General features: G+C 38.4%; 1 protein-coding gene across 1 annotated transcript in view; it reads left to right on the top strand.

Moving 5' to 3' along the window:
* The first annotated feature begins 727 nt into the window (after nt 1–727).
* LOC138745230 (voltage-dependent calcium channel subunit alpha-2/delta-4-like) overlaps nt 728–14,090 on the top strand; it is a 270,894-nt gene continuing 257,531 nt past the window's right edge. Inside the window, exons 1-2 of the mRNA XM_069902292.1 lie at nt 728–732; nt 1,068–1,099. Of these exons, the coding sequence (XP_069758393.1) occupies nt 728–732; nt 1,068–1,099 (37 nt within the window). The remainder of the gene's footprint in view (nt 733–1,067; nt 1,100–14,090) is intronic.

Genomic DNA, 14,090 nt, shown 5'->3' with positions numbered 1-14,090 from the left:
AGTAGGAAAGCCTTCTCGTATGTCCTCTCTGAGTGCAGCTGTGACATTCTCCCAGATAAGTAATGCAAGACCCCCACTTCTTTTACATCCCATCCTATCACCTGACCCTGCCTGTTCTTCCTATTAGACCTTGGGCTGACCCCTATCTTCCCCTCAAATCCTTAACTTGCTGACCTATTGTTCTGGTTCTCCCTTACATGCTCATTTAAATCCTTGAGTAGCAATAGCAAATCTTTGTGAGGATGTTGTTGTCCCTCTATTTTAGTTGCAACCTCTCCTTGTATAGGTCCCACATTCCCTGGAATAAGTCCAGTGATCCATGAACCTCGTCCTCCTTCCTGCACTTGCTCCTTAGGCACACGTTTAACTATTATCCTCCAATTTCTTGCATGCTAGCACATGGCAGGGGAACTAGTTCCTGAGATTACAACCGTATAGGTCCTATTTTATTGCTTTTCATCTCACTCCCTAAATTCTGTTTGTAAAAGCAGAAGGGCATTTTATGTCAGGAAATTATCGGTAGAAGGCCCATCATCAGAAGTCATACAATATTGAAGAGAGATGGTTGACTTGATCAGTATGTTGAACCAGAGGATATTTTAGATCTAATATGGTGCAATGAGAGAAGAGTTAAATAATATTCTGGCACGAAAGGGGCTTTGAGGAAAAGTAATCATAATAAAATAGAATTTTACACAGTTTGTCTTGATTAGATTCAACTTCTGTGATGAGGTGCGAGTTAGTTATGGTGGATTGAGAAAATACTTTAAAAGTTATGATAATAAATTAGCAGTGGCCTTGATCAGAGGAATTAATATGTACATAAAATCCAAATTTCTTCACGAGTTCAATCAACCAATTAGATTCCCTGTTTTGATTAATTCGTATTGTTTTCTGTTTATATTCTGTATGGTGATTCTTATTTAGAAAAATAATTAAATGCTATTTGAGTCTTTTAAATTCGTAATTTTGGATAGCCTCTAATGCATGGGTTTTTTTTTAATTTTGTGTTTCAGAATGATCCCAATTTTGTGAATGTCATTTATGAAGCTTATCTCATGAGCCAGACAAACATTGCTGCAGAGAAGTAAACCCTCAAGTTTGTATACAAGATATATATGGACATATTTTGTGAAGATAATCTAATGATAAATTGCTAAAGATGTTTTTGTTATTTTTTAAGAATTTTATTTTTGAAACTGTTGGCTTTGCTTGGATCTACTTGAAATACTACTTTTCACACTGGATAATATTTACTGTTGATCAGGCTTATTTTAAGCTATGATTAAGACGATTTAAAGTGGAATAGAGATCTTGGAAGAACAAATTTCAATTGAAGACCACCATTCATAGCAAATTAATATACTTTTTCATTGAACCAATAAAATGCAATACAAGTTTGTCATTATGCCAGGCGTGAACATCACCGTCCGCACAGTGAAATTCTCTTTTACTTGTCTCATGCAAAATAAATGCTAGTTCTGTTCCTTTCTTTCCCCTTCCCTAATCCTAAATTACACAGAAGTAAATCCTGATAAAGTTCTTCTCTTGAACAATCAGTACCTTGAGCAAACATACCAATTTTTTTGTTTTCAGAAAAAAAAGAGATTGTCCATTATTTCCCTATAAACTTCACATCTCTGAGATAATTACAATAAATTTTTGTAGATTATCCAAAACATTTGCTTTCTTTTTTCCGCAAAATATAGTGAACAAAATGGAAGGTAACATTCTAGTTTCATATAGGTGCATCATATAACTTGCTTATTTTTGACGAACAACACAGAGCACATTGCAGTTATACTGTACTACTGCCACACAGCTCCAATCTTGGTTTGATCCTCTCCCCAGGATTTCCATGTTCTCTCTATGAGTGCATGGGTTTTCATGGAGTATTTTAGTTTCTCTCTCACATCCCAACGATATCCTGATTGGTAAGATGATTGGCTACTGAAAATCACATCTTTGTAGGTGAGTAGTAGGGGAAAAAAAGGGGAAATGGTAGTTAAGTGGGCGGCACAGTTAGAGTAGTGGTTCGCACCACGCTGTTACAATGTCAGAGACTCAGGTTCCAATTTGGTGCTCCCTGTAAAGAGTTTGTACGTTTTCCCCGTGTCTGCGTAGGTTTCCTCCAGGTGCTCCAATTTCCTCCCATCCTTCAAATCGTATTGGGGTTGTAGGTCAATTGGGTGCAATCAAGCAGCATAGACTTGTGGGCCAGAAGGGTATGTCTAAATTTATTAATTTAAAAATATGAAGAGGAACATCACACCAGGAAATAAGTGGTGGTATGAGACTGATTCACCTTCTGTGAGAGTCTGTACAGATCTGATAGATCAAATAGTCTCTTCCTATGTTATAAAAATATAAAATAATCACCATTGACTCACTCATGGCAAAGCATAACCATGTACGGTTCTAATACAACAGTAATCCTTGGGTGGCTATAGTCAGGCTGTTGCACCTTTCTTACTTACACCCTGCACAGATACCTTAATAACTCATAGAAAGCTGTTGACCTTGAGGGACTAGCTTCAGATTACTGCCAGGGTCAATTGAAGGAGCAATCTGGGTGGGAGGTGAATTGGTGCCTTCATGAAAGGAGAACTAAATGTCTTTAAACACCACAGCAGATGATTGCAGTGATGTTGGAACAGATCATTGGCTTCAGACTTAATTAAATGCTCCATATCAAGAAGGAACAAGCTAACTCCCAAATTGCAGGTGCTGACATCACTGAATCAGCTCTATATTAACCTGGACGGGATTCTGTTTACAATTAAAATGTGTGAGAATTGTGATTACTTGGTGGGATGGAGGGGTGCATATACATGCTGCAGGTGAATACCAGCATGCCATATCTCTTTCTTCAGGAAAGCAATTTGCTTTTTTCTGGCCTCATTTTGGTCATGATGGGAGCTATCTGCTGATGTTCTGATTCTCTGTATTCCTAAAAAAAAAGCAAGGTGTTCATGGGTAGCAGTTATGTATCCATTGAGAGCAGTGGTTTGTGCACAGATGTCATTTTAATGCTTAGTGAGGACACCATGCCATGATCAGGACATCAAGCTCTTCATTGGTGGCATTTAGTTATTTCTTGGAGCTTCAAGCTGCACTTGTGCGGCAGAGACCAAACCTACAACTAGATCAAGATGAAAATGGTTATGAGAAGAAAGATGTAGTTCAGCCTCCATAACGACTTTCACCTTCACTAGTTAGTGCTTCATGACAGGAGTATGTCTGAATCTTTGCAAATAATATTCACGAATTGCAGCCTAAAGGTCATGGTTTCCTGGATTTGACATTCCCTCCTGCAAAGTTTAGAGATGGGTTGATCCATGCCATTTCATACATTCAGTCATGTCGGCCTGGAAACATGTTCACCGTTTCATTGTGCAGCTTTAACATCTCTTTATTGGAAGTATGCCAATCATAGTTCCCATCTGAATTGCCAGGAACGAAAATATGCATGGATTTTTTCTTTTTTTAGCCCATCATCAGATTTTCTATGTCTGGGGCCAGATTGCAGAGTGCTATTACCTGAATATATCTTCTTTTAAATCATTCTGCATTCTAATTTACTCTGCTCATCACTCACTGTACAGATTGCAGTGCTTGTCCTCCTGGGTGTCAGATATTGGTTATTGTTATTATGACCCTCCTCCTCTTGCTCCAATGAATGTGATTCTGGGGAGAAGAAAACAGCAGGCCTAATTTGATAGCTGCAAAGATAAAAAGAGAAGATATTGTAATTGCCCACAAAACATCTAGGCAGTGATGCATTTCACAAATGATAATGAGAGTGTTTACTGCAAATTTAATCGAAGAGGATGTAGTGCTTTCACTTCTGCAGTTTTGTAAATTTGTAGTGAAAACTCAGTGATAGAGTATTCCTGGTGAGGTGACAGTATGATTGGAGAACAACAGAGGAACTAATACTAGCAGCCACCAGCATCATTCTGAATCCCATCATTTCACTAGCCACTAATATAGTTGCTAAAAAGCAGAGATAAAATGAAACTAAGGGCGAGACAAAAGAAAGTGATGAATTTAGTTTAAAAAAAGTTGTTAGATAAAAGAGTGGAGCAACTGCCACAGCCATTGAGACAAACGAAAAGAATAAGATTTTTACCTCAATGCCTAAGTTGTGACAAAATGTTCATGATAATTGAGAAAACAAGAAACTACTAAAATTCATTTAGAAAATGTTGATAGTTATGTGAGTAGAAATTTAATGCAGATGAGACTGCCTGAGGATGGAAAAGGATGCTGTCAAGTACCTACCTCTCAAGAAGAAAAATGTGCCTCATTGTTCAAGGCAGTCAATACTACTTCTTTCCAGAAAAGTTGCAGATCTCATGGTAAGCCCATTTTGCCGTTTCAATTAAAGTACCCAATGATTTAAAAAAGAAAAACATAAGCACAAAAAATGGTACTGCTGTTACGGTAGCGATGCAGCTGATGTGGACCCCAGAGAGTGGAGACACAGTACTGCTCCACAAGTTTCAACAGTCCAATCCTAATGCTGCCAGCTCCACACAGCTGTTAAAAGGCCTATTAGATGAGCCGGTGGTGTTTTTAAACTAAAATCCTGCAACTGTGGGTCTGTGACCATGATGGCCAAACCTGTTTTTGGCAGCAGCCATGAGGGGCTGCAGACTCTGGGGGAGCAGCGGAGTGGTGCAGGGCATCAGAAACTGGGCGAACACCCCATGTGTGAAGGAGAAGCAGAGTAGACAACCCTACAGGCAGTAGCCCAGCAAGTGGTTCAGTGGCTGAGGACCCCATACAGCCAGCGGGCTGCTGGAGACTTGCTCATGGGAAACAGGTATCGGAGTCAGGATTCCAGAGGATGCTGAGGGCAAGAAGGGCTCCCAAAGGAGCTTGGACACTGAAGGCTTCCTGTTCACGATGGAGGTTTGGATCTAGAGCTCATGTTACTGATGAATTGAACAGGGGTGTGTGCAGTTGCAGAAGTTTCAGGACAGTTAGAAGTGAATCCAGAGACTCTCAGTGACTCTGAAAGGATTCTCTTTTACATCTCTATCTCTCATACTGTCAGGGGTGCCAGCAACACAAAATGCAACTGTTGTGCATGTTCTGTACAATAACAATGTCATACAGCACGGTAACAAACCATTTTGGCCCATGAGTCTGTGTCGCCCAATTTACACCCAATTAACCTACAACCCTAGTATGTTTTGAACAGTGGGAGGAAACCGGAATCCCCTGGGAAAACCCACGAAAACACGGGGAGAACGTACAAACTCTTACAGACAGCCCAGGATTCGAATCCCAGTCCTGACCACTGGCACTGTAAAGGCATTGTGCTAACCACTACACCAACCGTGCTGCCAATAAAGGAATCTTGAATCTTTTTAATGGTCTTTGAACAAAAAGATCTTGGCTATGTTCCATTTATTTGTGTGGTTCTACACTTCTTTCATTCTGAAACTTAAAAATGACCTTGCTCAAAATTAAAAATGGAAATACTCAGCAGGTGGAAGTGAAACCGCCAATGTTTCAGGACAAAGCCGCTACCTCGGAACGTATTTCACTTTACTCAAAATAACTCCCCATAAGTGATTGTGGACAAGGTCTAGGCCACACACAGATTTTGCAGTTTGTTTGATGTGATGTTTGTATTTTAGCCCCAAACTGCATTCCCTTATTGAGAGGGTAATAAAAATCTAGACTAATTGCACCATGTGTACACAGTGGCTCATTTGACCATATTTGAAGTGTAAAGGATGCTGATCCGGACCTCAACATTATTCAGTGTTGGAAAAAAATTGTAATATCATTGACTGAAGCACAAATATAACAAGGGATGAATGAACTTAAGCATTGAATTGGTATGCAAATAAATATATATTGAAGAAACTTGTCAATGGAGAAGATCAATTACATCACTGTATTTTTTCACCAAGGAACACCAGGTGCTGTAGGTTTCTGTGAGGGGCACTGGACAAAGTGGCGACTCGAATTTCATCTACGTTACATTCAAAATGTATTACGTGACGATATTACATTTACCTTTTTTAAGTCAAATGGAAGGCAAAGCTTTGATGACATGAGGAATAGGATTTGGAAGAGCAAATGGAAGGTGATTGAAGCAGATGAAGTAGAGAAAGCAAGTTAGAACTTCCCTAAACTCAGTGAAGTTTCTCAATGTGTGAAATAATTTCTGATGTGTTTCTCAATTACAATGCCTGCATTTGAATTTGAAAAGAAGTAAGAATTATGCTTATCTCTGCTGACCTCCAAACTGAAGTAAAAATGTAATAATTTTCCAGGATTTGTAGCTCTAGAAGATATTCGTAAGTTCTTCCTTCTTTGCAACGTCATTAAAATTTTTAACTTCCATTTGCTATGCCAGTTGTAGCTGGCATGTAATTTTGAATCATTTTGCAGACTGTGATTCATCTGCTTGTGTGAGTGTAGAATCATCTATAATCAGAATTTAGAACCAGAATCTATTGTCGTGAACAGGTCACAAAATGCGTTATTTTGCAGTAGCACCACAGTGTAAACATTCATATAAACCACCTGACAAAAATAAATAGAAAATAGTGCACGAAAAATCAAAATAAGAGTGTCATTGGTTCATTGATCAATCAGGAATCTGACAGAAGCGGGGAAGAAGCTACCCTTGTGCTGCTGAGTGCTCGTCTTTAGGTTTCTGTGTCATTTTTCCCCTATGGTAACAGAATGAAGAAGGCATGGCCTGGGTGGAGGAGTACTTGAGGATAGATGCTGTTTTCTTAAGACACCATTTCTTGTAGATGTCCTCGATGGAGTGAAGTCTGGTGCCCATGATGTCGCAAGCCAAGTTTAAAAAAAACCTTCTGGAGTTTTCTTTTGTCCTAAGCAATGGCACCTCTGAATCAGGCAGTAATGCAACCAGCCAGAATGCTCTTTATGGTATACCTGTAGAACTTTTTGGGGGTCTTCGATGACATACCAAATCTCAAAAACGTCATAAAGTAAAGCTGATGGCAAGCCTTCTGAGTGATTGCATCGATGTGGAGGCTCCAGGACAGATCTTCAGAGATGTCGTCACCCAGGAATTTCAAATTTTTGACCCTCTCCACTACTGTGCCCTCGATAAGGACTGAATCATGTTCTTCTGACGCTCCTGAAGTCCACAATCATCTTGGTTTTGCTAACATTGAGTGCAAGATTGTTGTGACTCAACTCAATGAGCTGATCTATCTCCTTCCTGTACGCCATTTGTGATTCTGCTGACAACTGTGTGTTATCGACAAATTTGTAGATAACATTGAAATTGTGTTTAATGAGTAGGGCAGTGGGCTGAGCTTGCATCCTTGAGGCGTTCCTGTGCTGATAATCAGTGATTGTGAGGAGTGACGTTGTGGTCTTCCGATGAGCAATCAAGGATCCAGTTGAAGAGGGGGGTGCAGAGGCCTAGGGTTTAGAGCTCTTTGACCAGCACTGCAGGAATAATGGTGTTGAAGGCTGAGCTGAAGTCTTCAGAAAGCAGCCGTATGTGTGAGTTGCAGATTTCGAGGTATCCAGAGCTAGTCATATTGTGTTTGCTATTGGAACAATTGTGATAATGCACAAATGTGTGGTGGTGTATTTGGGGAAGAGAGTTTATTTTTAGTTTGCTGGTGTTCATGTTGACTTCTCATGTGATCATAAAATTTCTTTTTACAATTTTTGATTGTTCAGTGATTCTCATTCTTTTTTTTAAATTTTTTTTATTTTTCACACTATAAACCACACTGATCAAGATACTTACAGACATTTTTTCTCTTGAATATATACATATATACAGTGTCATTTTCTCCCCCTTTTCCCCCCTCCCCTCCCTCCCTCACCCCCCTTCCCATTTATTTGAAGTGCAATCTATATGATACATTAAACCCGTCAAACAATATTGTCACTTAATAAAAATAAACAAGAAATTTGACTGAGTCAGTTCTTTTCGTTGTCTTCTCCTTCTGTCATTTTAGGTGGTGGAAGTCCATGGTAGGATTTCTCTATTGTATTTCATGTATGGCTCCCATATTTGTTCAAATATTGTGATGTTATTTCTTAAATTATATGTTATTTTTTCTAATGGAATACATTTATTCATTTCTATATACCATTATTGTATTCTCAAGTTGTCTTCTAATTTTCAGGTTGACATAATACATTTCTTTGCTACAGCTAGGGCTATCGTAACAAATTTTTTTTGTGCTCCATCCAAATCGAGTCCAAGTTCTTTATTTCTTATATTACTTAGGAGGAAGATCTCTGGGTTTTTTGGTATATTGCTTTTTGTGATTTTATTTAATATCTGGTTTAGATCTTCCCAAAATTTTTTCACTTTCTCACACGTCCAAATTGCATGTACTGTGGTTCCTGTTTCCTTTTTACAGCGAAAACATCTGTCTGATACTGTTGGGTCCCATTTATTTAACTTTTGAGGTGTGATGTATAGCCTGTGTATCCAGTCATATTGTATCATGCGTAACCTCGTTTATTGTATTTCTCATAGTTCCGGAGCATAGCTTTTCCCATATTTCATTCTTTATCTTTATGTTTAGATCTTGTTCCCATTTTTGTTTAGGTTTACCGTTTGTTTCGTCATTCTCCTTTTCTTGCAGTTTGATGTACATGTTTGTTATAAATTTTTTAATTATCATTGTGTCTGTAATCACATATTCAAAATTGCTTCCTTCTGGTAATCTCAGACTGTTTCCCAATTTGTCCTTCAAGTAGGTTTTCAGTTGGTGGTTTGCAAACATTGTATCGTGAGTTATATTATATTTATCCTTCATTTGTTCAAAGGATAATAATTTATTTCCCGAAAAACTACTCTTTTGATCCCTTTTCTCTCCCATTCTCTGAAGGAAAGGTTATCAATTGTGAAAGGGATTAGTTGATTTTGTGTCAATATTAGTTTTGGTAGTTGGTAATTTGTTTTATTCCTTTCAACTTGAATCTTCCAAATGTTGAGCAGATGATGCAATACCGGTGAATTCCTACGTTGCACCAATTTTTCATCCCATTTATATAGTATATGTTCAGGTATCTTCTCCCCTATTTTATCTAGTTCTAATCTGGTCCAATCTGTTTTTTCCCTTGTTTGATAAAAATCTGATAGGTATCTTAATTGTGCGGCTCTATAATAATTCTTAAAATTTGGTAGTTGTAAGCCTCCTTGTTTGTACCATTCTGTTAATTTATCTAGTGCTATCCTTGATTTCCCCCCTTTCCATAAGAATTTCCTTATTATTTTCTTTAGCTCCTTGAAGAATTTCTCTGTTAGGTGAATTGGTAATGACTGAAATAGGTATTGTATCCTTGGGAAGATGTTCATTTTAATACAGTTTATCCTTCCTATCAGTGTTAGTGGTAAGTCTTTCCAATGCTCTAAGTCATCTTGTAATTTTTTCATTAATGGATGATTATTTAGTGTATATAGATGGCCGAGATTTTTATTTAGTTGTATACCTAGGTATCGCATTGCTTGTGTTTGCCATCTAAATGGTGATTCTTTCTTAAACTTTGTGAAATCCGCATTATTCATTGGCATTGCTTCACTTTTATTTGCGTTGATCTTGTACCCTGATACTTCTCCATATTCCTTCAATTTCCTATGTAATTCTTTTATTGATATTTCTGGTTCTGTTAAGTATATCATAACGTCATCTGCAAATAGACTGATTTTATATTCCTTCTCTTTTATTTTTATCCCTCTTATTTTATTTTCTGTTCTTATCAGTTCTGCTAGTGGTTCTATAGCTAACGCGAACAGTGAGGGAGATAGTGGACATCCCTGCCTTGTTGATCTGCTGAAGTTAAATTGTTTTGATATATATCCATTTACTGTCACTTGCCAATAGCCCCTTATATAATGCTTTAATCCAATTAATATCTTTCTCTGGTAGGCTGAATTTTTGTAGTACTTTGAATAAATAATTCCATTCTACTCTGTCAAAGGCCTTCTCTGCGTCTAAAGCAACCGCTACTGTTGGAGTTTTATTTCCTTCTACTGCATGAATTAAGTTAATAAATTTACAGATCTTGTCCGTTGTTCATCTTTTTTTAATAAATCCAGTTTGGTCTAGATTTACTATTTTTGGTACATGGTCGGCCATTCTGTTTGCTAATAGTTTAGCTATTATCTTATAATCTGTGTTAAGTAGAGATATTGGTCTATATGATGCTGGTGCTAGTGGATCTTTCCCTGTCTTTGGTATTACTGTAATTATTGCTGTTTTGCATGAATCTGGTATGTTTTGTGTTTTATCAATCTGGTTGATTACTTCCAGGAGGGGAGGAATTAATAAGTCTTTAAATGTTTTATAGAATTCTATTGGGAGTCCATCCTCTCCTGGTGTTTTATTGTTCGGTAGTTTTTTTAATATCTCCTGTAATTCTTCTATTTCAAATGGTTTTATTAATTTATTTTGCTCCTCTGTTTGTAATTTCGGTAGTTCAATTTTAGTTAGAAATTCATCTATTTTGTCCTCTTTCCCTTTGTTTTCAGTTTGATATAGTTTTTCGTAGAATTCCCTGAAGTTTTCATTGATCATCATTGGATTATATGTAATTTGTTTGTCCTTTTTCCTTAATGCCAATACCATTCTTTTAGTTTGTTCTGTCTTAAGCTGCCACGCTAGAATTTTGTGCGTTTTTTCTCCTAGCTCATAATATTTCTGTTTTGTCCTCATTATGTTCTTCTCCACTTTATATGTTTGTAATTTTTCATATTTTATTTTTTGTCTGCCAATTCTCTTCTTTTAGTTGTATCTTCCTTTATTGCTAATTCTTTTTCTGTATTTGTTATTTCTCTTTCCAACTGTTCTGTTTCCCGATTGTAGTCCTTCTTCATCTTAGTTAAATAACTTATTATTTGCCCTCTGATGAACGCTTTCATTGCGTCCCATAGTAAAAAATTATCTTTCACTGATTCCGTATTTATTTCAAAGTACATTTTAATTTGTCGTTCAATGAATTCTCTAAAATCCTGTCTTTTAAGTAGCATGAGGTTTAATCTCAATCTATACATTCTTGGTGGGATGTCCTCTAGCTCTATTACCAGTAACAGGGGTGAGTGATCCGATAATAGTCTAGCTTTATATTCTGTTTTCCTAACTCTCCCTTGAATATGGGCTGATAACAGGAATAGGTCTATCCTTGAGTATGTTTTGTGTCTACCCGAATAATATGAATATTCCTTTTCCTTTGGGTGTTGTTTCCTCCATTTATCCAAAAGTTGCATTTCTTGCATCGATTTAATTATAAATTTGGTTACTTTGTTCTTTCTGTTAGTTTTATTTCCAGTTTTATCCATGTTTGAGTCCAAATTCAGGTTGAAATCCCCTCCTATTAGTATGTTCCCTTGCGTATCTGCTATCTTCAAAAAGATATCTTGCATGAATTTTTGATCTTTATCTGACATTTTATCATTACATATCTCCCTGCTGGATCTATTATTTCCTCTTCTATTTTTGATTCTCATTCTTGAAGGAAGCTATACCAGCCATCTTCTCCCAGACATTTGTAAAAGTATTCCCAGGTGAGCCTCTTCCCTTGAGACTTGTGCAGATTGTGCAAAGTCTTCCACTCTGGAATGCAGATATTTCATGTACCAGGACCTGTAAGCACATGTATGTGAGACACATGTGCACACCCACTGGGGACTATGGCATGAAGGGCCTATGCCCTTCCAGAGGCACAGTAATGTTTTGGCACGTGTTCATTTCAGTCCAGTTATATTGGGAATTTTATTGTGCTTTCTGCATTCGAACTACCTTCCTTTTGATCAGTGCTTTGATATTTTTGAGAGTGATCTAATCTCACATGATCACTTAAACATAATAATGTTTTAATTCACCAGAAATGAGTGAAATCTAATGTTAATGTAAGGAGTCTGCATGTCATAAGGACAAACATCAATATAGCAAAGTGATTCACTCATTTTTAGTATGGCATGGAATTTGTTCAGTATTAAGCCAAGTAAAATTGTGTGTCCGAGTTTGTTGACATGATATGTCATGGCATGACTCCGCTGAGAGTTCAGGTTTAAGTTATGGTTTTGATCAGTGGTTTTCAAACTTTTTCTTTCCACTCACATACCACCTTAAGTAATCCCTATGCCATAGGTGCTCTGTGATTAGTGAGGGATTACTTAAAGTGGTATGTGAGTGGGGAAAAAAAGTTTGTAAACCACTGGTTTAGACCATTGAAGGGAAGGCCAATGTTTTCAACAGCAGATTGTTGATTAACATTTACAGCAGACTGCGGACTAGGTATGGATATTTCTGGTTGCTAATGCCTTAATAACTGTAATATCCATCTTGGCCCTTCCATGGACAATTGTAACCCAAAATGAAACATATCTTTAAACACTCCTCTGATGTCTTGTGCACAATACTTAATATGTAACACCTGAAAATTGTTATTCAGGTGTCAACGGGTTGATTCAATGACAAGGTAGTCATATACACACATCATTTCTCAACTCCATCATCATTCCTGGGAATGCTCTATCCAATTGAAAAATAGACACGTGGAAGTAGTGACAAGCAGTTGACCCACTAAATATCAATATTGATTTAACACATGAAAATTCTGCCATGAAATCTTATAATAAGAGGACTAAATAATCCTGCTGATCTTTTAACAGTCTTCTCTATGTTGATCAGCACTTAGAGTGAAGAGACACAAAATGTATGGTGAGTGATATATCACCAGTAGCATCAGCCAGGGTTTAGATTAATGGGACATAAATTTGGTGCACAGACTTGTAGGGCAGAATTGGCCTGTTATAGTGCTGTATGTATAATTTGTAAATTTATATATGAACTTATTTCTTCTTCTTTGGCTTTGCTTCGCGGATGAAGATTTATGGAGGGGTAATGTCCACGTCAGCTGCAGGCTCGTTTGTGGCTGACAAGTCCGATGCGGGACAGGCAGACACGGTTGCAGCGGTTGCAAGGGAAAATTGGTGGGTTGGGGTTGGGTGTTGGGTTTTTCCTCCTTGTCTTTTGTCAGTGAGGTGGGCTCTGTGGTCTTCTTCAAAGGAGGTTGCTGCCCGCCGAACTGTGAGCCGCCAAGATGCACGGTTTGAGGCGATATCAGCCCACTCGTGGTGGTCAATGTGGCAGGCACCAAGAGATTTCTTTAGGCAGTCTTTGTACCTCTTCTTTGGTGCACCTCTGTCTCGGTGGCCAGTGGAGAGCTCGCCATATAACACGATCTTGGGAAGGCGATGGTCCTCCATTCTGGAGACGTGACCTACCCAGCGCAGTTGGATCTTCAGCAGCGTGGATTCGATGCTGTCAGCCTCTGCCATCTTGAGTACTTCGACGTTAGGGATGAAGTTGCTCCAATGAATGTTGAGGATGGAGCGGAGACAACGCTGGTGGAAGCGTTCTAGGAGCCGTAGGTGATGCCGGTAGAGGACCCATGATTCGGAGCCAAACAGGAGTCTGGGTATGACAATGGCTCTGTATACGCTTATCTTTGTGAGGTTTTTCAGTTGGTTGTTTTTCCAGACTCTTTTGTGTATTTATATCCAACATAAATAACAATATAAAAATAATTTCAATTAATAGTTTAGCTGCTACTGGTTAACATAACTATTAGCATAGTGATTCCCATAGTGGGTGGGGCCACTCCCCTGAGGGCAGTCAAAAGATCCACAGGGGCGAAGCGGAAAAAGGGGACGGTCAGGGGCCAGTGAGGAAAAAGGGGCAGTCATAACATTTGTTTATATCTTGGTGATGTCATCTCGGATATTGGGCCTTGAAATTCCCATCTGGGAAATGATGGTTGTACGAATCTGCTGGAGAACTGATCACAATCCTGCTGCAACGAAGTGGACCATTACCAGACATTGTTTCACCCCTTCTGACACTGCAGCTCCACTACTGCTTCCTGCATGCAGTGTCTCTATGTGACCTGGCCTAGAAAAGGCACCAACAGGGGATGGCCCAACTTATGCCCTTTGTGAAAGAATCCTGTCTATCGCTCAACTTCCCTGCACAATGCTCCTTCCAGATTGCATACAGGCCGAAGGTGAATATCACATTGATCCAGTCATAAGTTAGCCCTACATTCTTTTC

The sequence above is a fragment of the Narcine bancroftii genome, chromosome 11 (assembly GCF_036971445.1).
Source record: "Narcine bancroftii isolate sNarBan1 chromosome 11, sNarBan1.hap1, whole genome shotgun sequence".
Taxonomy (NCBI): domain Eukaryota; kingdom Metazoa; phylum Chordata; class Chondrichthyes; order Torpediniformes; family Narcinidae; genus Narcine; species Narcine bancroftii.
Note: the sequence above shows the minus strand (reverse complement) of the source record. Positions and strands in the feature narration are given on the sequence as shown.